General features: G+C 38.8%; 1 protein-coding gene across 2 annotated transcripts in view; it reads left to right on the forward strand.

Moving 5' to 3' along the window:
• Positions 1-26,325, forward strand: part of NOX4 (NADPH oxidase 4) — a 101,749-nt gene that overhangs the window by 44,292 nt on the left and 31,132 nt on the right. For both annotated transcript variants that reach the window (XM_058855581.1, XM_058855589.1), the window contains one exon: positions 19,883-19,964. In XM_058855581.1, the coding sequence (XP_058711564.1) occupies positions 19,883-19,964 (82 nt within the window). The remainder of the gene's footprint in view (positions 1-19,882; positions 19,965-26,325) is intronic.

Consider the following 26,325-nt stretch of genomic DNA (forward strand, 5'->3'; position numbering starts at 1 on the left):
GCTGAAAGAAGCAGCCTTTGGAAAAGTCAGTCATCCTAGAAGTAATGCTTTGTGTAAGAGCCAATACTTAGTGGATTTTCAGGCAGTACTGTTACTTGCTTTTTAAAACCAATTATTTGAATCATGGAAAATGTAGTACAGAAAAAGTAGGTAAGAGAGGAAGAAGCTACAAAAACAGTAGCTCTGAGACCTTTGCAAACCAACTGCTAATCTAGACCCCCTGTTTCATGCTCCATTCAAATGAAATCTGAGTTTAGAACTGAGTTTAGAACAGCTGAGAATTTGCCTCCTTCAGAAGCAGATTTAGATAAAAGCACAAATTTTCTTTCCATTATACGAGCACCCACATCCTTTTCCAATACAAATCTGAGATCTCCTATTTCTCGCCTGTGTTGTGGTGGTATTAATAACTGTACAGTGCTTAAATTTCATGTTCATCACAGAAAACAGACACACAGGCACTGATATTGCTGTAATGTGCCCTCAGATGCCTTTGAAGCGCATATTTTCACCTGAAATAATTCCCATAGCTCCCTTTGTGGACTTCTGACTTGTTTATATGTCTCGTTTAGGATAAGACAAGCCAGGCCCCAAGCATGCCTTTTCCTCTTCATTCATTGTAAAGAGTGTACATTCATATATTTATATCGATATCTATCTCACTGCCTCACAGGTATGTAGTCCAGTTAATTGGCAACTGGGCAGTGATTTTTACCATATAAATGTTTCTAATTTGGTTTTTGCTTCCATCTTTTGCCATGTGCCATGGGTATTGCGAATATGGGAACAGCTATCACAGGCCTTCCTAAAAATGGATTTGTGATTATGCAATTGCTGTTCTTGTGCTGACATGTGACTACTTAAGTCAGCACTTACTGTATTAATAAAATATTCTGTGGCACTGTGAAACCTGTGTCTGTGGAACATGGATTAGTTGGACAGTCTTGGGTGCCCAAGTTAGGATGTGTTTACAGTGGCTGATCTGTGGTGACTGCACATGTGCAGGTTGGTTTAGCCCCATGGTGCAGAGCTGAGTCAGCCTGTGAGAACCTCTGTGGTTTCCTCAGGCTGAGCTGGTAGGTGTTTAAATAATGCAGTAACATCGAGGGTCCTGCAGTGGCTCATGCAAGGGTCAGAGCTGTGTGATGCATTGATGAGCTAGTAAGCTGGACTTGTTACACCCCCTCTAAATATCTGTTTTGTTCTGCTTCTCTTGGTACCTGTGGTCACCTGTTTTTCCTTTAGCTTTGAAACAATTGTTTGCTTAGTATTTACAACACGATTTTTTTCAAGGTTTTTTTTTTGTCCCACTTACTGTCTAGTTTGTCCTTAGTGTTGTCATCTATCAGCCTTATGTCTCTTCTGTCCTTGTTGCTGCCTCAAGTACTACTGCTTGTTTAGTTTTAAAGCTGACATTTCATCTGGCACTTCTGGAGGGAAAAAGAGAGGCCATGGGCCATGCCTCACGTCCAACAACTTGACAGCAGTGAAAAAAGACATGGCAGTGTATCAAGACAATGTGTCTCATTCACTAGACAAACTTCAGGGTGTGAGACAGAAAGTGATATTGATGATGCAGAAATAACTTGCTTCAGAAGCCGTGCAGCGTGTTTTTGTGGAAAACAAATACACGGCACTCAGAGGTGTTGAGGTGAACTGCATGCTTTGAGGCAGTGAAATATTGCTGTTATGTTGCTGTGTGTTGCTGGAACAAATTGATGTGGCACCGTGTTTAGAGCTCTGATGCTGTTCTGTGCTCTACAGTAATTTGTATAATTTGTATCTAGTAGTGACACTATCCTGCTGTGTAGTTGTGTATGTTTCTAGAGACATTTTCAAGGCTTGTCCTGAACACGGTGATATTTATTGTGGCAATGCCATCAGGGCACTTGAGTGCCACCCATTGAATATGAGAGTTGTGTCCTATAGGTTACTAAATGTCATGGCAGCAGGTGGTGGTGATATGTGCAGGAACTGTCCAGATAGAGCCAGAACAGACAGATTATGGCAGATTATGGAGTACTGGTGTGCTTCACCCTAATAAACTCCAGATCTTATCAGAAAATATATATATCTTTGCTTCTTTTTTTTTTTTTTTTTTTTTTTTTTTTTTTTTTTTTTTTTTTACAACAGTTGAGGTTATGCCTGGTCACTGGGTCATTCAGGTACAGGCAACCTTATTTGGAATCCTGACATGGCATGATGGGAATTTTTGTCACATATTGTCACAGTCCTTCTGGAAGGCTCAGCTTTGGACGGGAAGTTTCAGGAGGGAAAAACAAACAAACAATTTTTTTCAGTTAAAAGCAACAATTTTCCAGAGCATAGCAAATGTATGAAAGCATGGATCTTGTTTAATTCCCTGTGGAGTAAGACCTGAGGCAGCAAACAGTACACACCCCAAATTGCTTGTTTTTAAACTGAAAAAAAACCAAAAAAAACAAAAAGGAAGGCAGTTGTTTGGAAATTTGGAGACGGACTAAGTATTTATCTCACACTGATCAGCAGAAGAAAATGACATACCTTTTAAGTGCCTCTGAAAGAAGAATGGTCTGAACATCCTAGTCTGGGAGAGTTTGTCAGGAGTATCTGCATGACTGTGTTCTTGCAGCTCCTGATTTAGGGGATGCCTGGAGCATCCCAAGGCTGTGCATTCCTGTCCTTACCTGGAACTTCTCATCAAGTGTAGGATCGAGCAAAGAGGCAGTGTGTTGCATTCAGTAACCCTGAGAGCAGTTTTAGATGTATTGAAGTAGTGGATCGCTCAGTCAGTATGTACTCTGTTGTTAGCAGATCTTGATTCTGACTGAAGGAATGGGTGGAACAGAAGATGCTAAGAAGGAATAATAAGACTACAAAGTCCGTCCACAGGAAATGACAACGGTGCTTCAGGTTCACTGTAACTGCTACTGAGTTTCTTAAAAAAATATCTGCTCACTGATGATGAACATTTGGTCAGCTCTTTTGCTATTACCTCAATCTCTGTTTGATTTGGGCCTTTTCCATTCCATAGTAATATTTTTTTGTGTTTAGTTATTCTATGAGATTCCTGGCAGGGTGTAAAGGTGTTAATGACGTGGTGCTGTCAGTTGTTCCAGCAAAATCTGTGTGTGGTTTTGGAAGAGCAGGACAGAGATGAGATATGTGTTATTTTCCACTGATAGATTTTATGGCTAACAATTTTTGTATTGTCAGGGAGTCTTACACTTCTGAGGAAGATACCAGAATTGAGTGCTAAAAACATTTAATTGTGTTTCCTTTTAATATAATTTGACATTAATAATAAAATTATATGCTTACATTACTGGGAAGTTAATATGCCTTAACAATATAATTAGCCATAGTGTACTGTAAAGAATACTAATTTTATTGTTCATTGCCATTAATGTTCATTATTTATTTTATTTATTCCTGAAAAAAGCTCAATAAAAGGCAGGATTAAGAGACTGAAGAAAACAGAGATCAGAGATTTAGTTTACTGACTAAAAGGGGTTGAAAGCCCTTTTCCTCTGATTAAAGAACTAATGCTGAAGGTGAACACATCGGAATTTTTGGCTACAGACCTGGATTGTTTTACATTAGTTGAACTCCTGCTGACTTAGTACCAAAAACAGTGTAACTTGAGTCAAATCCAATTTGAACAGTTAATGAGTTTTGCGTCTAGAGGGGAAAAAAGATATTTGGGTGAGAACTACACTGAAGAAAATTTTCTCCTACACAGAAACCCTTTCTTGATGTGCCCTGTTATTTGTAAACTTCCACATTTTTGCATATCCTAGGTACTTTTTAGTTATGTAATGATTATAGAAAATGACATGACTCAGTGATGTAAATTTATTTTTATCCTTTGATACATTATGCACTGCATATGTGGCTGTTGCTGTAGTTAAGAACTGATCCAAGAACACAACGTTGCAGGATTTCTTGTCATGCCTCAGACATTTTCAGCACTTCTTAGGAGCTACAGGAGTGAAGCCTGTGGAGCACTTTTAGCATGTAGCAGCTGATAGAATCAAAATGAATGTAGTGAAAAAAAAGCATAAAGCTCTCCACTTTGAAAATAGAATTACAAGAGAGAAAAGCTCTAGGACATGTATTTGAGTGGACTGCCAGGCATATATCTGGTTTTGTAATCACTGTGTGCTGTGCTTAAGAAGGCAAAGTTGCTGTTCTGGAATTGTCTGTGTTTCACCATTTTTCTGTTAATGATGTCTGCTTAGGGAAGACTCATTCTTACACAGTTTCTCTGCAGAGGTACACAGCTGCTTCAAGCACTGAATATACAAAGTTTGGCTGGATTTTCAGGTTCCTTTGTGTAAGCATGGCTTCTAGAGAGTTCACATCGAAATACCAGCTCTTCATGTATAGTGCATTCTGCACTCCCCTGGGGCAATAGATTCTCTTAGATGCCATCCAAGTTCTGCTGAAGAATCCCTGCCAAATGTCTAGCTTTGTTCCATTTATTGTTACTTCTCCCTTGGGGACAGAAGAAAAAAACAGACACATTTCAGATTTGGAATTTTGAGTTGCCACATTTTAACTAAAAGTTGTTGGTTAAAATATCTTATAAGTAGATTTGAAATGGTTCTTTTTAGGATCCTTTTCTAAAAGGTTGTAAGAATGGTTGTAGTTAATGAGGAAAAATCTATTTCAGCTTTAGAACATAAAAAAAATAATTGGAAAAACTTGTGTAGGAACTGTAGATATTTATAAATTTTATGATCAGAAGGAACAGTTATCTTTACATCCTCCCAAATCCTGCGTGATGCTTGATAGTTTCTCAGAATTTCTATATTTTATTTTCTATATATATTTTTTTTTATATATTTTTTATATTCTATTAATTTATGACCTTGGAGTTGTAATGTTCTACAGAGTTTTCAGCTTCAACCTTTCATGGGTTCTTTTTGTGCTCTTTGTGAAAATGAAGTTCAACTTTGTAATGATTACATGACTTACTTGGGTTTTTTCCCTCTTTTTTTTTGTTTTTTCCTTTCTCTTTTTTGCTTTTTTTCCTCATTTCAGTGCAAGAGCAACTACTAGGAAATGTGTGTACATTTTAGCTGTTGCCCATTTGTGTGCAAATATGTACAGAAAATGAACATGGCACCTTTGAACCTTTTATTTGATTATCTGTTGTATTAAATCCAAGTTTTGAGACCTTGTATTTGTCTTTGCTTTCTGCACCTTCTCCACTTCTAGCATTCCCTTGAAATACAGAATTTGGGTTACTTTTCAATCGCAGTCTTGTTGGTTTTTGCTCTGGTGTGATTTAAGGTCTCTTTTGCATGAAGACCACCAGGGATGGTGGTTGACCTGTCACATTACCTTGTATTGCACTTTATTCCTTGGTCTCTTCTACCTGTCTTACTCTACTTACTCTCTTATACCTGTCTTATTTCTACTCGTGCTGGGATTGGAAGGGAGAGAGGGACCAACACTAGCTCAGAATCTGTGCTGAGTTCAGCAGTTAATTCTGTAGGAGTTAATTAAAACTCCCACAACATTGCGGATGTCATTGTGATCAAATAACATGGTCAAATGAGGTTTCCTATTTTCACAACAAGCGTTGTATAACTGCTTGTTGGTGTAATATTAGCTTTGAAGTGCTGGTTAGGATAGCCCATCTCCTTTATTGCAGTATTTTTTCTTATCCTTTCTTTAAGAATATTTGCTCCACTTTTTGCCAGCCACATGTCTTTGCCCTGAATTTCAGTCATCCTTGAACCAGAAGTTACGTGTTCCAAAATGGCTTTCCATTCCAAAATACATTACAGTCAATGCTGGTTGTGTTTGTGAGAGGCAAATCCTACATCCCAGATTTTACCATCAGTTCCCTACAGTCCCTTGCAACTCAGTTTTCCATTTGTGTGCCACCTCCTCCTGTTGCTCAGTCCTGTCCTTTTGTATATGCGTATTTTCTCACATGCATCAAATACAAGCTGGAAAATTTGAGTTCCACCATAAGGAAATAGTTTATGATCCAAGAATTTTCAAGGGGCATCTTACAACCACAGCTCTCTTTTGCCCCAGTCTTCCCCTGGAGAAGGATCCCTTTAAATCATAAATATTATTGATTAAAATCTGCCACCAACCACTTGTATGGTTATCAAGTGCAAATATAGGATTCAGGTGTATGTAGTAGCATAAAAAAAAGTTGACGTTTTCCTTTAAAGAAACAAATCAATCTAAACCTCAGAATCTGCTCTGAAAGCATCATGAAAACTGGCCAACTGCAAATTTCCACAGCATCTCCAAACAGATATTTTGGTATCTGCTATGAACGGAAGAGTTTGGTTTAAAATATCTATGGCTACGCATTTTATATGAGCCACACACAAAAATGCATACTAATCACAGCTCTGTACTCAGCTTTGAACCTCGTGGTCTTATGGCTCGAAGTTTGGATACTCTGGTGCAGCACACAGAGGTGGAGGCAAGTTCCTCTTGGGAATGGAGTCAGACTGCCAGTGCAGTCCATGTTTTAATATAAAGGCATCCTTTTGTGAATGCCAGTCCACTAAATTAATTTGTAATTAAAGTCCATTTTTTTCCTTTCATCAGGTTTTTAAATTGCAAAAGGCAGTGAGGCAGAAGTGCTTTAAATTTAATATACTGTAAAGTTTAAGATACAGCAAAGTAAATCCATGACTAGTGCATCCTAGTTTTGAGGGAGACTTGAAATGGTGGTTGCTACATGCTGAATGTAGCATTTCGTTGAGACAAAGGACTCAATTATCTCAATATTAACTAAAGTGCTGTGAGGAGAAACTGTAGGAGGGAATTCATAGCCTGGAAATCACTTTCTAAAATGCAAAGGATATTGCATTGTGGTACATGGAGTAGACTGTGCTGTGACGGCAATAAATAGCCCTTTGGTATGTAGTACAGCAGCTGATGGGCAGGGTGCAGCATATGTTTCGTTCCACTGATACTACAACCCACATTTCTGCAGCTCTGGCATGTTCCTGTTCTGCCTCTTTCTCTTTCTTTAATACTTTTTTTTCCTCAAAACAGGGACACAGTGTCAGAGCTTGTTTCAAAAAGCATGTAATGACTCTTACTAATATAGTTTGTAAGAGTTGTAGCAGATAAAACCAAAGTACATTATAATGACATAATATTTCATGAGAGGGAGATTTTGTAGGAAAAAGTGATATCTTTCATTGGATCAGCTGAAACAGCTGGAAAAACCCAGGTTGTTTTCCAGGCATGCAGTGCCTTCAGCAGGTTTGACAAAGAAGCAGCGAAGTCAAAGCAAAGAGAAGGAAATGAAATAACATTCCTGGCTACTTTTTAAGGCAAATTTTTCCTTGAGAAATATGAACAATAAAATTGCCTAGTAAATGAATAGAATATAACACCTCTTAAAAAAAAAAAAGTTAATTTAACTTCTTAATAGAAAAATATTAATAATTTCTCAAATAATTCATACGGTCAAGAGTACTGTCTGAAAGCCAATAATATCGCTTGTAAATACTCTCCCAACCACCTCTTAGGATTTGTATGTCTCCAGCTTTCTTTATCTTCTCTTGGCTGGGTTCCCAGCTTAGGATATGTTTGCTGTAATATGCCATGGTCTCACTCTCTCCTGGAGAGAGACACACTCACATCTTGGCAGAGTGCAGTTTCTGGCAGGGAAACTGGGAAAAGAGATGGGCATGTGAGAAAACTTAACTATGACTTTCATGAAGTACTGCATTTTATTGATGTATACGTGCCCACACATATCCCTAAACTTTCAGCATTTGGGTGTGGCTTTTAAATTTTGATACCTTTTTTCTCTTATAATCTCAATATCCTTGATAAACAATGGTTCAATTGGAAATGTTAGACTATCTACAGAGAGTAAAATTTGAACAGTGGTTTACAGAAAGCATCATTGTGTTCTTAGTAGTTTGAAGGGAACCTATTCTACATATAGAAGCTGGTAATGAGTGAATGACTGCTTAGCTTTGTGACTTACCTGGAATCAGAAAATATATAAGATAAAATGTTAGTCAAACTTAAAATTCTGTAGTGAACACCATGATGATGAATAAGAGAGAATGCTTTTCTGCCGGGGAGAGAGCCTGGAAAGTCTGTGGATCCAAGTAAACATATTAGTGTTTTTTTATATATTGGAGAAAAAGGCACTCAGAGGAGGTGGCAGCAACTTCTTTCAGTGTTGAAGGGGGATTTTGGGGAGGGGAGGAGTTTCAGAGTTTATTGGCTATTTTGGGTATTGCTGGAGTGTCTGCTGTGAGGATTTTACTGTACTGTCAGTGATAACAAGTACACCTACAGCCTCCAAAAAGCCTCCTCATGTTATATGAAATTAAAATAAATCAGTGGGCAGTTTGTGCTCTTCCCTGCAACAAGCAGCTTTAAGAACTATCTCCTGTCATAAATTTAACATATTCCCTTATGCATTAAACACACTGTCAGTGCCATTTCCTCAAGGAACATGCCACAGACACCCACGTACATTTCAGAGTCAAAGCTGTGGAGCTTTGCTGTGCTTTGCCAAGTGACTGGTGCCAGCCTGACGGCACAGGGCTTTCCCTCAAGGATTTCACTTACTCTGTGTTAGCTGAGTGTCTCTTGAGTTCAGCCGTGACTGGTTTAAAAAAAGCAAAATCTTTAATTAAAGACATTTCTATAATTTCTGTTATTTGATGTTTTCATTTTTTAATGGGTTGAGGGGATTATGCTAATTGTACCCTGTTACTAACAAGCATGGCAAATGGAATTTTTTCACTGCAATTTCCAAAAAAAGTAGCAATTCCCTAATCCAAAAATTTGCTAAGAAAGAATATTTCTTTAAAAGTGTCCCATACTTCCCAGCACATATGCACCGGAACGTGCCATGTCTGCATGAAGCGGATTTTATCATTTCTGTGTCATTATGTATTGCTGAGTTCGTGATGGTGCACTGATGTATTGTTATATGCCAGGTCGTGACTGGCAACTGATATCTAATGATAGTTTATACTTAGAGAAACTGGCAAAATCACTTTTTCAAAAAAGGATGTGCCAAGTCATTTCCTTACAGTGATGTGAGGAACTGTTTGATCCAAATCATGTTAAACCACTTGTTCTTTGTTCTAGAAATAGTTATCAGTTTAGTACTGCATAGTAAAATTTTTCAGCTTTCCTCTCCTGTTTAATACTTTTTTCTGTTGATTTGAGTAATAACAGACTTTCTGTCACATAAAAAATGTCTGTTTAATATTTCATTATGTTCATAACATTGCTGTTGAAAGATGGAGGTGACAACCTCATAGGAAATCCCACAACATATTTTAACAAAAGTCTACACTAGTGCTAAGTCAACAAATATAGGTATTTGTAAGAAATTATGAATTAAGAATAAATGAAAACTACCCAGACTAGGTTATATGTAGTAGTTTATATTCAGGCAGTTGTCTGGCTTAAGTTCTCAAGAATGACCTGTCTAATTCAAATGTAAGAAGATACGACAGAAATGCTCGCATCAGGGTGAAATTAAACCATGCTTTGGATACATTTTCTGATATACTTGTGTACATTACATTTTATCACCTATCAAAAAAAAAATAAGGAGGGAAACAGTATCTAATGTCTCATTTAATTTTACAGTCATTTAAATTATTTCCTGCTAAGGTTTTGATATTGCCCTTTGAGAGATGTTACAAGAAATGGAGCCTCAGATGTGATTAGATCTTTGGAAAAAATGTACATTTCTTCCCAGTGGATCATCCCCAGCTGACTAGCAAAATTTATATAGGAAATAGGATCCAGCTGGTCTCTGATCACATTATCCTGTGTAATGCTTCAGTGTAACTAGGGCTTTTAGAGAAGAATTTGTGTATGTTCTCTGAGAGAGGCTGAAAACACAGGGGAAATGATTTTTAGATACCAATGGAGTCCCTTAGTACCCTGTTTCTGCCTGTGTTTCTTACTTGCAGCCCCGCTGTTATTTCTAGCAGTTCAGTTCAGCTCGGTGTTTGGCTGGACAGGCATTTCCCACACAGGGTGTCTGTCAGCGCGGTTCACTCGAGTGCTGGATCCAGCACAGTGCAGCTTCCCCTCTGGGAACAACTTAGCACCTCTGTGCAGGTATTCACACAGCCTGGCTGTGAGCAAGGCCAAGTTATGCCTAATGATCTCTCTTAAGGTCAGCTAAGCCTTGGTGATTAGCAGCATCGGAGCTCTGCTCGAGGCTGCTGGTGGAGGGTTGGGCCATCTCTACTTCATATTCCTAGGCTGTGAGTGAGGGTGAATCAACAAGGAAACTCCCGTTCTCTCTCACAAACTCCATTTGTCTTTGGCATTCCCTTTCTCCTCCCATCCCTGCCCCAGCTAAGAGAAGCCAGTGTTTAGCCTGCCCCAGCCTGTGTGAAGCTTATTTCAGGGCAGTCTTGCCCCACATGTCTCTCAGCTCTGCAGACAGTTGTCTCCTAACCAGCTGTGTCCCTCTTGTCAAACAGACATGGGTTTGCAGTTTTATCCAAAGTTGGTAATGCATGGGAACAGCACAAAATATTGCTATTCATATTTTTTTCACAAGCAGACCTGCTGATTATATCCTAGAATCATGGAATGGTTTGGGCTGGAAGGGACCTTAAAGATCATCTAGTTCCTGCCTTGGAGACACATAAAACCCAAGTGAACATGGCCATGAACAACCTGCTCTTTCTAACCATGCTTAGAGCAGGACTAGATTATCTCCTAAGATTTCTTCTGCCCTCAGCAATTCTGTGATTCTCTATAGTTATTATACAGTAATTTATTAGTTTATCTGAGAGTAATGATGAAGTTGTGTGTGTATTAGTAAGAGGGTGAAATGGTCCCATGCTTACAGTTTAAATTGTCATCAAATATGAATAGGCAAAAGCCCAAGAATGAGTTCACAGTGACTGGTAGTGGTTTTGTTATGGTACAAAGTTTCAGTTTTGAACAGGATTAATTCCCTTATTCTGTGACTGCTATATTAATCTGTTTAATGTAAAGTTATTGTAGCTTGTTCGAATGTATAAAATATATGACACTTGTAAATCTATTTTTAGACCTGGCTAAAAATACCAGTGGATGTATGCATGTGGGTATGTGCTGGTGTTTGATATATTTGGTGACAAGCTAATACACATGGCTGGCAATGATGGGACCATGGGAGCCCAAGAATAACACTGTGGAGTCATGTTAACTATTGCCATGAAGACATCAGCTTAGTGCTCAGCAGCAGTAAAGAGAAAAATTATTAGGAGTGAAGCAGAGACTAAAGCCAAGGAGATGAGCGTGCAGCTGGTGGGTGTTTCTGTGGTGCTACCAGGACTTCAATCCTCTGTGCAGGTCTGGTCTTCATCACTCAGGCATGACACTGGCCAGGGTTCAGGAAGGAACAGCAAAGGTGATCAAAAGTGTGGAGAGGCTTCCAAACACAGGATAACTGACTATGCAGGGACTCTTTAGCCTGAAAAAGACATAATTCAGGGGAATGTAGCCACACTCTGCAAAATCATGCATAATGTTGGAAGACTAGGTGTGTGACTGTTTACAGTTTCTGCCAGTATCAGAGTTTTTGGCCATCAAATACAGCCAGTGAGATTTCAGAGCAGATAAGGTGATGAATCTTCGTGTGTTAGGTGAGAAACGTGCAGAACTACTTGTCAAAGAGTGGGGAATGGTTATGTTTACATGGGGACCGGACAAGTACTTTAAAAAGAAGTCTAAGAATTTAATAGACAAACCACCTTACACTCAGGAGATTCACTGACATAGAAAAGCTTGAAAGCAGAAGGGTCTTACGCTGTGATCATTCTTCCATAGATGTGTCGGCAAATGAATCCAGATAATAGAGTAAGGAGGCCTTGGTGTGAATTAGTACAGCCTGATGAATTGTGCCTTTGCTCAGACTTTTAGAGGCAAACCCTCTGGGGATGTGCAGAGGGATGATAGGGATAGTACTGCAGTAATTGCACAGCTGGATAGTAGCTCCATTTCAGTGTTAAAAATTCCACGTAGCTTTTGAAAGATTGGGGTTTCTCCAGTTTCTGTATCAGACTGCAAGTTACAAAGAGAGAGTCAGCTGAATCCCCCTTGCTTTGCATAGTTTGACTATTTTTTAATTTTTTTTTTTTCCAGGAAATAAAAACTTCTTAGAACAAGTGTCACTATATTATCTTAAAGCCCAAAAAGATATACTGGTGCCTAATAGTTTCTTCTGGCTTGTCGTGAAAGAGGAATGTACAGGACTAGTGAAGGAAATGCTAGTTGAGCCTCCCTGCATTTGCCCATGGGGAACTCATAAAGCAAAGTACAGCCCTTCATGGCCAAAGGCAGCAAGTGTAGAATGGAGTGCTGTAAAAAATCTGCATAAATAACGTTTCCTTCACAGCATGTATTTATAAAGGTATTCCTTTAAATTGAAGGTTTGTGTTTAGAAACCATGTTTTACTGTTGCACTTTATAAGAGCTGAGTTGTGGAATGAGCTCTACTGTCATGATAGAAATAGTCTTCAAGTATATTAAGTATCTATCTCTAAGGCAAAAAACGTTCCTTGACTAAGGTTCCTTGATTATTTTGAACTCCAGCAGGCAGCTAATTCCCAGCTCCACCAGGGACTTGCTGTGTAACCTCCAGGAGAATTTCTAACTCCATAGTGAGCATCAAGACTGCTTGACTTTGGTGCTGTGTCCGCTTTTCTTCCCTGGCTGTCAGGGAAACCTGGGTCTGGCAGTGTAGCTAACAGGCAGCCTGGGTCACTCAGTGGTGTTTTGTCAGGTCAGTCGTACAAAATGCAGTCCAAATACAGTCTTTAGAATGTCTCCTCCCTGTTTTGAAACAAAACTAGTGATGCTTTTTCCTTCCCATCATTCATCTTCCAACCTTTTAAGGTTCCTGGGACAAGAGCTGCCTTTTGCTCTGTCTCTTCATTGGCTGATGTATGGTTATATATACCTAAATCATGCAAGATGTGTAGTGTAAATAAGGGAGATTTATGTAGAAATAAATCTGTCCAAGCTAATTTTGATGTAGCAGTAGTTAATTTTGGGAAGCACAAAAACCACCTAGAATTCCATCAGGAAAAGGATTTGCAGATGCTGGAATCAGAAGGAGAATGATTTTGAACTGGTAGGCACATAGTCACATAGCTAGAGAAAAGATAAGAAGCTTTTTAGGATGCAAAAGCAGGTTAGGAGGGAAAGCAGGGCATGCACAGACTTTCTTTAAAGGAAGGAGGACTATTCCACAGGTTCAGAGTGACTGGAAGTTCACTGCAGACCTATGTAATGATCAGTTGAATTCCTTATAAAACGTTGAAAGGATGGATGATCACTGTTTATTCACTTACCTTAGAAAATGAAGAGTCCACTTGCTTTTCTGTAAAGGCTTCTATATTTCCCTTAAATAAATATAAACAGTGAAGGGTTTATATATAGTTTCCAACTTTCTGGATTTTCCCTAGTTTTCAGGGTTTTTCAGTAGCTTTGTAAATAATGACCCTAATTAGTCTTTCAGATGACTGATCAGGAGGAAAGGAAATGGTGGAAAATTGGAGAATGAAACTCTATGGGGCTTAATGGACTGAGAATCATGGAAGTTCAATCTGGTCAAAAAGCCTGTCTCTATCAGCAAAATATGTGTGTTTCAGGGGAATTCCAAGGCTGATGATGTAATCATTTTGGAACCTTTTGATCATCAGCATTAACTCATCATCTTTATTTCGTCCCCTTTTAAACTGATGGAGGATGTTTGTAGCACTGACTCTTCAAGAGGAGAGGAGTGATAGCTCCTTAACTTCAGGAGCTTCAGCCATTAATAAGCCAGAGGTCAAACTAAAATATCACACATTTCATTTTTATGCCATCTTGTTGCTCATCATCATTTTATAGCCCTTAACTGGCAAAGACTTCTTCCTAAATGCCTTTTATTTTTACAAGGCACTGTGGAACTACTTATGACAGCATTTCCAAATTTACAGAGCTTGAAAACAAGTCAGATTAGTGGATCTCAAATTCTATTAAACATCAGCAGCAGTTCTAAGAAAGCTGACTTCTTTTTATTTTGTTTTAATTACTGCAAATTGTTATTCATTACATGAAAGATGTTCAGACCACTGTGCATTTTGCATAAAACTAGGCAGACTTTTTAGTTTGAAATTGCAGGACTTAGGAGCGTCCTTTTGGTGAAAGGTGGAGCTGTTTGTTTCTCAGGGAATGCAGAAGGGTAATTGGAGAAACATGGCTACAAAATATCCAAGTGTAGAAGTGTCACTATGGATAAGCTGTTAGGTAGACAGCTTGGCTGGCTGCGAACCTTCAATTTCTGTACTTTTTAACTGATGAAGCTATTCTGTTCTCCCACTCTATGGCTGCTTTCTCGTCACATTTTGATTTATTCTTATTAACTTAATTAAAAAAAAAAATCCATAAAACTGGTATTTAAAAAATCCTTATCCTGTTAAGCCAATTGCCATTGGTTTTACAGTGTTCTTAATTGAATTGATTGTATGCAATTCAACCTGTTTTTTATTAGATGTTCAGAAAATGGTCTGAAGGTGGTTGGGATAAACCAGCTAGTAATGTCTCAGACTTCAGTTATGTAGTGCACTGACCTCATAGCTTCATACCCATTAAAGTCTGAAGGAGCAGGGATTTGATTTTTCACAACTCTTGGAATTTAGCAGAGTGAAATCACAGTGAAAGTAGAGTGACTTTGCTGTTATTTTCTGTAAGGTATTTTGTAACAAGGAGGAGCAAGAAAAGACAATCACAAGACCTGACTTTTAAAGACAAACCTTACACAACTGCAGTGTGTGACTTTTGGCATAATTTTTGAAGTGCTAAAACAATAAGAGCTTCAGGGACGTGACAGCTTTAAAAAACAAGGCGAGTTCTCTGTGCCAGTGTGTTTCTGTCTACAGAATGTGAATAATAATGTGCTTTAACTCACAGGGACATTCTATACAAATTATTTTTCTTCGCTTTGAGAATCTCCAGATATTAAAATATTGCAAAAAATCCCTTTGTCTCTCTTTCCACTTCTGTAAGCATATCCTGGAAGAAGGAAACTTGACTTGTAACCAGTTTGAGTGACCTTCAGACTGTATGCCCATTTTTGCTCTCATTTTTCTGACATTACTGTCAAATCACCGTATTGAGCACAACCCCATTCTGTTTGAGAACAAATATGGCATTAATCTACATATTTTAAAGGGAAAAATTCTCTTGAAATGCATCCTTCTGTCCTTGTCGATTAACAGGCTTGACATACTATGTATTACCATAAAGATGATAAGGGCATTTATAACTGAGATTCCAGTAGCTGACTTGTGAATATGTTATGCTGGGGCGGGGAGGAGGAGCAAAAGGTAGAATACAGAGAAGAAAAATTGCATAAAAGACAAGGAAGAAAGGTATATATATATCGGAAAGGTTAAATACACAAATATTTCAATGGCAAACTTTCTCTTTATCATCTGCAGCCTTCTTGATTTAGGAGGACAGAACATAAGACTGTGTTATTACAACCACTCTCCAGACATCAGAGATTACTAATTTGCTACATGTTTAGCTAAACATGTATGGTCTCAATGAGACTGCCTAAATTTAACTGAGGACTTCTCACTGATACAGGATTTTGAAGAAATTGTACACTCAAAATGAAAGCCAGGAGGAAGCTCAGATGCTCCATCATATTGAAAACATAAGTTTGAGCATAAGATGTGACTGTGTAACCCTTCTTGATGTCTCAGAACTTTTTCATGGGGTCAGACTTAGAGGAGCATCAGTGAGGCTACAGTACTCAGTACTCAGTACTACAGTACTCAGCAGAGCAACAAAACAATCAGTGGTATAGCTGATCTCAGAACAATGTGAACAATCCTGTAGCTAGTACAGACTTAAAATCACGCAAATTGTGTGAATAGAATGAGGAACAAAGAAGGTAATTGCCAGTTTTCAGAAGTAAGCAACCTTGGCTAGGTAAATGTTATTCTGTTTTATTTTAACGAATCAAACCAGCCTAGACGAAAGCATCACAGGAAAAAGGACTTAATTTTTGGAAGACACCTCTCTAAAATTATCCAAGTAATGAAAACATTGTGACTTGTTTTAGTTCTATTGATCAACTACTGATTGCAAATCAAAATAATGTAAAAATCCTCTAATTATTGGTTTCGTTAGTTCCCAAGTCCTTCATTTGTTGTTGTAGCATGAATTAGAACAAGTTCTTAGGTTCCTGAAAAAATTCTTCCCCTGTTGGGAAGCTATCATTTTGACTTTTTTCTTGTGAATTGAAAAGCCTTCTCTTGTAATGCATTAGTCTTCTCATATTTACTTTTGTAAGAGCACCAAAAGTACCTGTGCTGTCAGTAGCTACCAAGGGTCTTGTCACCTTCCTCATCACCTTGATGGATGGTCCTTAAAGGCAATAGTGTCATTTGTATTAGAGTGACTTTGGTACATACGTGTAATAGGAGGATGTTACAGAACTCAAAAGAGACGTGTACACAATGGTCCCGTGGGACAAATCAGTCCTAAAGATTCCTACATGGCATTTCTCTTAAGAGGATTTGGAGGATGTGGAGGTTAATGTGCTGGGAGAAGCTGTGGAACAGATTTGAGATGAGGTGCAACCCCACCATACCCTGTTTTTCTGTGGTGTCCTGGTTTCAGCTGGAACAGTCAGTTTTCTTAGTAATAGTTGGCACAGTGCTGTGTTTTGGATTTAAGATGAGAATAATGTTGATAAGACACTGATGATTTAGTTGTTGCCAAGTAATCTTTATGCTAAGACAAGGACACTTTTCATCTTTACATGCCCTGCTGTTGAGAAGGCTGGAAGGCATATGGGGTTGGGAGGGGCACAGCCAGATCAGCTGACCCCAACTGGCCATAGGGATATTCTATACCATATGGCATCATGTTCAGTGCATAAACTGTGAGGAAAGCTGGCCAGGAGCCGCTGCTCAGGAACTGGCTGGGCATTGGCTGGCAAGTGTGAGCCGGTTGCATTGTGCATCATTTGTTTTGTACATTCTAATTATTTTTATTATTACTGCCATGATTATAATTTCTTCCCTTGTCTGTCCTAATAAACTGTCTTTGTCTCAACCCATGAGTTTTCTTGCTTTTACTCCTCTGATTCTGTCCCACATCCAACCATGGGGGGAGTGAGTGAGCAGCTGTGTGGGGCTTGGTTGCTGTCTGAGGTTAAACCACGCCACATGGAAAAATGAGTAAAGTCATATGGTGAAAAGAAAATACATCTGCCTGGGAAATTTGCCATAGTGTGGGGAAAAAGAAAAAAAAGTTGACTTTAACTAAAGCAAGATCTAGTAGGAAAACTGTTCAGGCCAATTTCAGATGCCATAACTTGGCTGCTTTTGCAGTAGTACTGGCCAGCCCTGTCACATTACTATTCAAAATATTTTCAAGATCACTGCTTGCTGAATTGAGTCCTGGAGTGCAGCCAGATGGCCTTGATCAATGTGAAAGGGCAGCAGCACAAGAAAAAGTCACAGAGTAGGAGATAGAGATGGAATATGGCTCTCTGCCTAGGTGATATCCATCTCAGACAGAACAATGGGGTGGGACATATCTGCACACTCACTGAGATGTGTTTTGTCTCTCCCAGAGACTCACAGATCCTTACCAAGATCTGAGAAACCAGCTTCACTCACCTACCTCTAATGTGGTATTGTGCAGTATGGAACTGAGTAAGAACAGGTCTCTGCATGTTTTACATGGCTGACACCTGGTTAAAGACCTTCAAAAGTAAATCAGCCATGCCACCACAAAGGGAGATCCTTAATCTTGGTGCTTGCACTGTGTTCCAGAGGTCAAAATCCTCAAGTCATGGAACGAAGTGCTGTCACTCAGTGTTTGCCATTGTAAACTTCCATTCCTCCACCAGGCACACACAAAGGCTGTTTGAATGAAGGCTTTTGTAAAGGATGCCTGCAAATGCAATGGTAGCTTGGATAGGGTGGGGAGATAACTGAAGCAGAGGTGGAAGTTCATGTGCTGTCTCTGAAACATGAGAAGATTTTTTGCATCGGTGAAAACTTTCTGAAGCCTTTCAGTTCTTGTCTATTGGCTTTTGAAGATGGTAATGTATCGTCTTTGAGGATGATGTGTACTGCCTATTGCCATGTACCAGAAGACTGAAAGAAAAGAAAATTTCTCCATCTTCCTAAAAATTCAAGCAAAGATCAAGAAATAGCACAATAGCAAGCTTTTCCTCAAGACAGTGAGCAGGCTGTTTCCTGAAAAGTAGTCATTGGATTTAACTTCCATCTTTACAGCATTGCATTTATTGCATTTATTTTTGGTGGCCACATCTGCTGTTTTTTCTAGTCAGGTACAGGAAGACTTAAGTTACATTTTGAAGATGTGAGAAGAATTTTGGAGGTAGGAGTGCTTATTTCTTTCAGAATTGAATATGAAGAGATGTAGAAGCAAAGGAACAAAGATAAGCTCTTCTTTTTTCACTGGCCAATCCTGGTATCTTATTCAAGATGTTTGCAATACATCTTAGTCAGCTGAGGAAAGACTAGAAGTGTGAGACAGCTGACCTTTAAAACTGAGGCCTTAACAAGAGAGTTTTCTTTCTGAATTAACTGTGCTTTTTTCAAGGTATTACAACTTTATCAAGTATGGTTTGGATGGGTTTCTTTCCTCTTTAGAGGCCACATAGTAGAATTGTATACAAATTAATGGAGTTTAGTTTTGATGATAGAACGTTACATAAAACTGAATGTTTTCTTGTCCTGTAATTTTTGTCCTTATCCATAAACTTGGTGTTAGAGGGTATTTTAAGAGACATAGGAATCTAAGAGGAGGAGGGACTACACTCACCTTCAGGCTGTTTCCAGAATGAAAAATTTCATGGCAGAGGGTTAGTTTAGAGTAATCGATGGTACAGCTGCCACACACAACACAGGCTGCAAATTGTTGTTTAGCAAAAGAAGGGTAATACCTGTAGCTGAAGACTTTCAGCCACAGTTATAAGGTATTGAAGGAAGGGTAGGAGGTGGAAAGGGCATCAGTTCTGTGCCACTGTAGGACAGATTGAAGTTGCAGGTGATGGAAGGAAATACAGCATGTCCCATGCTATGGAGAGCTACAGGATGTACTAAAGGAATTTGATTGGGTGGGAAATCCTATTCTATCCCTGAATCTGGGTATCACATGAATTTTGAGGAGGTTTGTATCTTTCACTACTGGGAAATCTGGACTGATAGAAGAAGGTCTTACAGATCCCACTTGATTTACTGTGTCTAACCACTTCTGGAGAAAAGCATAAGAGAAAGGCAGATACACAAACTACAACCACCCCTTCATTTGGTGGTCAGTGAAATTAAGTTACAAAAGCTTTACCTCCTACAGATACTCCTATCATGCAGTTTTTTAAATAGGTAACAATGGCAAAAAAACAACTCAGTCTTCCAACCATCCTTAAAAACATCAAGTCAGTTACTGAAGGATTTGCACTGCAGTTTAACTTATGTGAATTAATTAATCTGTTTGTTTTGACTGCTGTGATCCTTGAGTAGCTGGTGAATTCTTTAGGGGATCCTCCTTTCTGTTGGGACTAGGCTCTTCAGCACAGGGACTGCTTATGGCTGTCGGTGCATGATATCTAGAAGACCTCTGTGCAGACCTCAGTAACTTATAGACACTACTGGAATTCAGTATTGAATGAAAAAAAAGACATTTTAAAATATTAAAAGGTTTTACAGGAAACATTTTTAGTCCCTCTACTCTTAGTTTTGTCCTCTTCTAAATATTGCTGGAGAAGAGAATTCACTGATATTACTGCTTGCTTACTTGTGGCCTGAACGTATAATGCAGAGTCACAGTCTGGGTTTGTTTTTTTTCTTTTCTTCTTTTTTTATTTTCTTTGTCCTGACAGAAAGATTTCGGGATTTACTGCTACTACATTCAAATCAAGATACAGAGATTCTGCCCATCTTTCAGCAGAGACGCTATCCCAAGTAAGTAAGATTGTCTTCTTGGGAGAAATAAAATCTTTATTTATTTGCAGCATGGGAGAGTAAAGCGTTTATGGCACTGTGCATGCTTTTGGTGCAAAGTCCTTAGGCAGAGCTGTCAGGGAGCCACGCTAGCACTGATCTCTGCAGTCTTTTGAGTGGTGTCAGGAGAAGAAGACACAGACTTCAAGCACGCTCAGCTGTCAGTGGGGGAGGTGGCGGTGGTGGAGCACAGATGTTGAGTTGCCTGGATCAGTGTCTGATGGAGCTTTGTTTCTCTGTTGACACAGGTAGATGTTTTGTCAGGCTAATCCCCACTCTTGTCTTCTGGGATTCCATCATTTATGGTGACAGATTCCCTTGAATTTTAACAGGCTTTCCTCTAATAGCCTGCAAACACGAGGAAACTTTTTTTTTTCCTTTTTTAGGGGTATATGTTTGCCTATGTCCCTAAAGGGATTGAAAGAGTAGTGTTGAGTGTTAAGGAGGACTTGAATGTATTGTGTATCCTGGACAATATCTCTTCTTTTTTCAAGTGACATACCTGAGTGAAACGATAAAAGCTCTTTGATATTGTATTGACTTGAGGAAACAGTCACTTTCAGCTTGAACAGGGGCAGTGAAGGGGAAAGAAGAACAAATAGTCCTCATATTAACCCTTACCAGAATGAACAATGAAAGAATGCTAGTGCAGGGTGGACAGAGGGAGGAGATGGAAGAAAGAATGTCTGAAGACAGTCCCTCAATGATGATGGAAACAAGCAAATTTATTACTGTTAGGAGGTTTCTGAAATAGATAAGTAGTCATGAAGCTAGGTATTAAATCTCTTTAAATCTGATAAATACAGATTTTTTTTTTTTTCAGAGCAGACAATTAGAGAGGCTGAGTGCTGAAAGCCAGTCACCTCCTCACTGTGAAACTTGAAAATAAAAGCACTCAAGGATAAAATCCTGATTCTGAAAATAGTGAAATCCTGGTTCTGAAAAAAGTTTTGCTTTGACTTCAAGGGAGACACAGTTTTATCCCCCTAAATTTCTTGTTTGCATTGTCCATTGTCACTATATTACTGGAATCCTGTGGAGGTACAATATATGAAATAGTGGAAGGCACCTTATGTGTATGGATTGATCTTCTTTTTTCATTAGGACTTCCATGAATTATTACTTTTCTCCTCATCCTTTGGAAGCCTGGCAGTACTATGCTTTGCTTGGCTTAGATTATTTAATTTTTGATATGGACACTGTCAGACTGGTCTGAGAAACCAGTTCATTGTCCTTCCTCAAAGAACAGACTTATCTCTATATAAATCATTCCTAAGATGTTTGACTTTCCATTTCATTACGTTCAATTTATTGCTAGCATTCTTGGCAAAAAGTCTACTAACAATATTACACAATGTCAGATTCATGGGCGAATGAGTTGTCTGTTGTCTTCTGACAGAGGATGCGTTCAACTCTTCAAAGATCACAGAGAAAATAGCTTGTACAGGGCTCTGCTGCTGTTGGATGTTATAGTGGCTGTGCATCACAAAAAGAATACATGTTTACAGCCACATTATTTGGGAAGATTGACTGATTCCTCTAACATACAGAAGTCAGCCAAATTTAGGCACCTAACCAAAAAGAAGTTTGTGTATGTTCTTAAAACAAATATATTCTTGTTTGTAGAATCATTAATTGATGCAAATTGGCTTTCTTGTTACAGAAATTTATCATATGTTAAAGCTCATTGAGAAACTGGTTGAACACTATTGACATATCCAAATTTTCCCAGGAGTTGTCTTTTGAACTAAACTTGTGTTTAGCAAAGTAGAAAACCTATTTATCTTCATAATACATTTTGTCTTATTCCTATATTATTTTTTCACCTTTCCTATTCTCATTTTCACTGAAGGGTCAGCTAACAGAAATTAAGGTAATGAAGAGACAGATCTCATAAATCAGTGTCCCTTCATTGACTTCAGCTGAGCAGTGGCTGGTTGTACCACATTAGGATCTGAGCAGGAAGATCATTTTAATGAGATGTTGTCATAGGGCACAAACTGGAATTTGTAATGATTAAAGAAATCCTAAGAATATTGAAGGTTAAAGATAGACTTCTTAGTAATGACTTAGCTGAATAGCTTGACTAAGCAGGTCTTAGTAGGTAGAAAGGATAAAAGTTTTCACATATTTAAGAGACAAATGTCCAAAGGAAGGAGATTGAATAGGAGGGTGTTCAGTACCACTCAGGATATTCAGAATCATTGCAATAAATATTAAAGGATAAATGGGCAAACTATAATCCATCAACTTTTGGAAGAAATAGAAACCTTGTTCTTGTCTGAATTATGTTCTTGTTCATTTATTACATTAAGACCTGAACTCTTTCCCAGGTAACAGTGCATGTTGTTCTCAGAGAAGATGTCCATGCACTGAAATGACTGGAAGTTTTCTAGAATATACGTGGACATTTTCCTGAATTTTTTGGGGTAAATGTGTCAAAGAAACATGCTTTGCCCTCCTAGTTGATGGAGAAGTGTGATCTTTTTCATGTCCTTGTTTTTGCCCAAGTTTATTTGGATAGGCTTAGCCAAGGAGCCATTCCCTGCTCTGGCAGGCAGAGGAGACCACAGAGAGGCCTGATCTTATGAAGATCAAGTCTTATAAAGCCACCCAGCACATCACCTTGACTTTTTGACATAGCACTGTGTGCCCACGAGCCACATGGCATCGTGAGCATCAGGTCTCACTGTGGCCTGTGGGCTGGGATACAGCACTCTGCCAGGACATGGGCATGTGTTTGTCCTCTCACTTCTCTTCACAGGGCTGCAGAGCAGAAGGAGCTTGGCTCCATCACTCTCATGCCTAGAGTAGAGTTTTTAGTGAAACACACTGCACTGCATGTGTTACAGAACTAGCAAGAGCAGTCTAATTCAGGCAAGTCTTTTTGATACCTCAAGTGACTAATGTGGAATTAGATGTGACTAAACCCTCCCCCTTCCACTTCATCTGGAAACTGACCTGTCTGCAAAGAGAAATATTGTGAGGGGAAAACCTGTCTCCTTGCTGACATGAAGCCATTAATTACCATGTCCACAAGGATTTGCATTCCTGAAACTAAGAATAAACCTGCAGCTGTGGGCACCAGAATGGGTTGGGGTGCATAGCTGCTGCTGAGCGTAACTGCCTGGGAAAACCCTCTGCACGCAAAGCAAATGACAGACATATCTGCAGCTTAGTCCTGCTCTGCCTCACTCCACAAGCCTGCTGAGGGGAGTTACGCCAACACAATCAGGTCTGTCAGCAAACCAGACTTTCTGCAACAAATCTTATCCTCCTAACTTTTCAAATGAGCATTATGCCCCCTGTATATCATAAAAAACCTTCAAGGGTTTCACATTTAGCACATTTCTGCTGGAGCTTTTCTCATGTTGGTATCCAGTTCATGCTTTCCCTGGTTGTTCACTTTGCTGATGACATTCCTACATGTTTTTTTCAGTCTCACTCATAAAATGCAACAAGAACTGCTAGAGTGCAGCAAATGCTGCACAGGACTGCTCCTGAAGAAGGCACTATGCTCATTAATTTGGTTACAGGGTCCAGCATGTGACAGGGTGGTTGGTGGCAGCTCCATCCCCTCGAGGTCTGGGGTCTTTCCCTGCTGACCCACTCTGCTCCTGACTGCCTGTGCTGTTTGCACAAGAGAAGGATATGCAATTGCCTCGAAGTGCCAGGGGGAAGTGCCACTTGTAGCTGGGCCTGATAATGTCAAAAGAAAAAAAGCAAACCCAAAAGAGCAGAATGATAAGGAAAGTGATAAAAGAAGTGCAAGAGTGAGAAATTAGGTTGATGGGTGAATAAGGCCGGAGGGAGGCTGACACGGCACAAAACAGCATTTGAAGGGGGATGTGCCAGAAATGCTACTGGCATTACAGGTTTTTAGCTTTTTTTTTCTGTCTAGAAGTGACTTGACAGTTCAGTTGTACTTTATATTTTCAAGTTATTGCTGAAATCCTCACATAAATATGTGGGTTTTTTTAGAGGGATTATTGCTTCTTTTTTTTCCTGTTCAGATATATTTGCAGTCTTCACTCTTATCTTCTGTGAGTTTAGTAAAAAAGTTTTTGGATGATTCACAGATTCTAAGAGCAGAAGGAGTGGTTATGTTCCAGCTAATTTGAGTCCCTTCTTAATATAAGCCATAGAGCATTAGTGATAATCATTGCAGCAAGTTTCTTGTTCAGCCAGAGCAGGAATTTAGAATCAAATTGAGACCTTAAAAATTGGAAAACTTACAAGCCTTTAGATCAGCTTGTTTCAGTTGTCAGTTACTTCACCTGTGATAATTTTTTTAACTTCAGTTTCCAGTTTCTGCCATCTCACTGTACCATTTTCTGCTGAATGAGAAAGTCCTGTACCATCTGAAATGACACCTCCATACAAAAGGGTGGAGGTCAGTTTAAAACTTGCCCTTCTCTTGAACAAAATAAATAATAATTTCTTGCAGGGTACGAATGGCTTGCTAAAAAGGTCTCTGTCCCAACATTTTAAAATCTTTCAAACGTTTTCCCACTTACTTTTAAAATAAATCAAAATAAACAAACAAACAAAAAAAGGCAGGAATGAAGAAGAGCAAAATTTTGGTCACTGTTTCCATAATGTGCACATAGAGAAATAACAGCACTTCTTTATAGTCAAATAGGGAGATAATCTATACTCATAAATTTGTCTGTATAAGAAATAAATCTTATTATTTAAATGGAATGACAAAGTCTTGAATTTTGGAGAAAAAAACGAACTTAGTACCTAGCAATGTATTCCAAATACATTTACTTTCCATCAGTCATAAAGTTACAAACCATTCTTTGGCATATATTCCTAGTAAATTAAGGTAATCTTCCTGTGTATGCGCAAATATGCTGGTAATTTTTATGTCACAAAAAATCCCAGATAATACAGCATCTTGATACATATGTATATGTATATTCAAATACATATTTGTGAAAGTCATCTTTGAAAAGCCCCTGAAAAGTTTCAGCTCAAACAAAGCTAAAAATGGTGTTATTCAATTCTCGTCATGGAGAAGTCTAGACAAATAGACGGCAGAAAGTTAGTGCCCTCCCTAAACCATTGTGTCTTCTGGTTCCCAATTGTTATTCATTTTAATGATAATGGATTTGGAATGGATCTGTGGCAATTTCCTACAGCTTGAGATCTGAGCCAAGAAGCAGATAAAATTTCATAAATAATTCCCCAGGAATAAAACTTGTGTCTTATTTGCAGCTGTCTTGAGAATATTTTTCTTTTTAGAAGAAAATAATTTGTGTCTAACTGAAGAAAGTAGTGAGTTGTGTCTGCTGGAAGTGATGCTGCTCAGTCAGTGCATCCACTGAGGTTCCCCTGAATCACAGATTGAAACATGCATGAGAGCAGCTAGCAGGATCATGGCCTAGAAACCCAGTTCAGTTTGCATCAGAGACAAAGGCAGCATCTTCCCTGATGTTCTCCAAGGGGAAGAATCGTGACCTATGTGTTCATCACCGAGTCTTCATTGCAAAGGCAAAGAGATTTTTAATTTTAAAAAGAGGTGGAGAACTTTTAAGAAGTGGTTTTCTCTAAAAGGCTTCCTGTGAAGTGCTTTACAAAAGATGTCCTCTTGTTATAGAGGAAAAACTGAGGCATGGGACTCTGATGTGAGTTACCAGCATCATCCAGGAACAGTTCTCCTTGGGATGAAACCAGAAATAGAAATCAGGTCTGCCACAGTCCTTTCAGCTGTGTGCAGTTGGCTCTCTCATCTGAAATAACATCTATCCTCTTTTCCTCTGCAAAAATACGTGGCCTTCCCATATTGCTGAAATCAGATGGGAAGGTGCCAAATGAAGGAGCCTCTCAAAAGTGCCCACACAAGCACTTTAAATGCTTTGTGTAGCACTGTACATGAAGCATGAAAATTACTGGTTTTGAAATGCTCCAAGATTTGTTTCAAAATGCAAGCTAAAAGTAAACCATCTCATCATCAGTCTGAGAAATCAGAAACCTGAGTTTCAGAGAATGACTTGATTAAAAAAGAGACCTGCCTAAGGAATCTGGAATGACCTTTTAAAGAAATTCAAGCTGTTTATAGAGAAGAATAATTTTAGGGATTGGGATTTTGTCCCTTTTTTTTCCATTATTTTTTTTTCTTTTTTAGTTTTTTATACGTGACTTTTTGCAGTGATAACATCCTATTCTGTAGAGTTTACAAACCAGTGCAAGGCTGAGCACATTTATGACAATAATTTATTATGACCATAAAACCTCCATTCTAAGTGCATTTTCCTGTCATTAGGGTTTTTTATGAAATAGAAAGAACAGTAGCAATGGGGTAGCTGGTAGCTGT

The sequence above is a fragment of the Poecile atricapillus genome, chromosome 1, assembly GCF_030490865.1.
Source record: "Poecile atricapillus isolate bPoeAtr1 chromosome 1, bPoeAtr1.hap1, whole genome shotgun sequence".
Lineage (NCBI taxonomy): Eukaryota > Metazoa > Chordata > Aves > Passeriformes > Paridae > Poecile > Poecile atricapillus.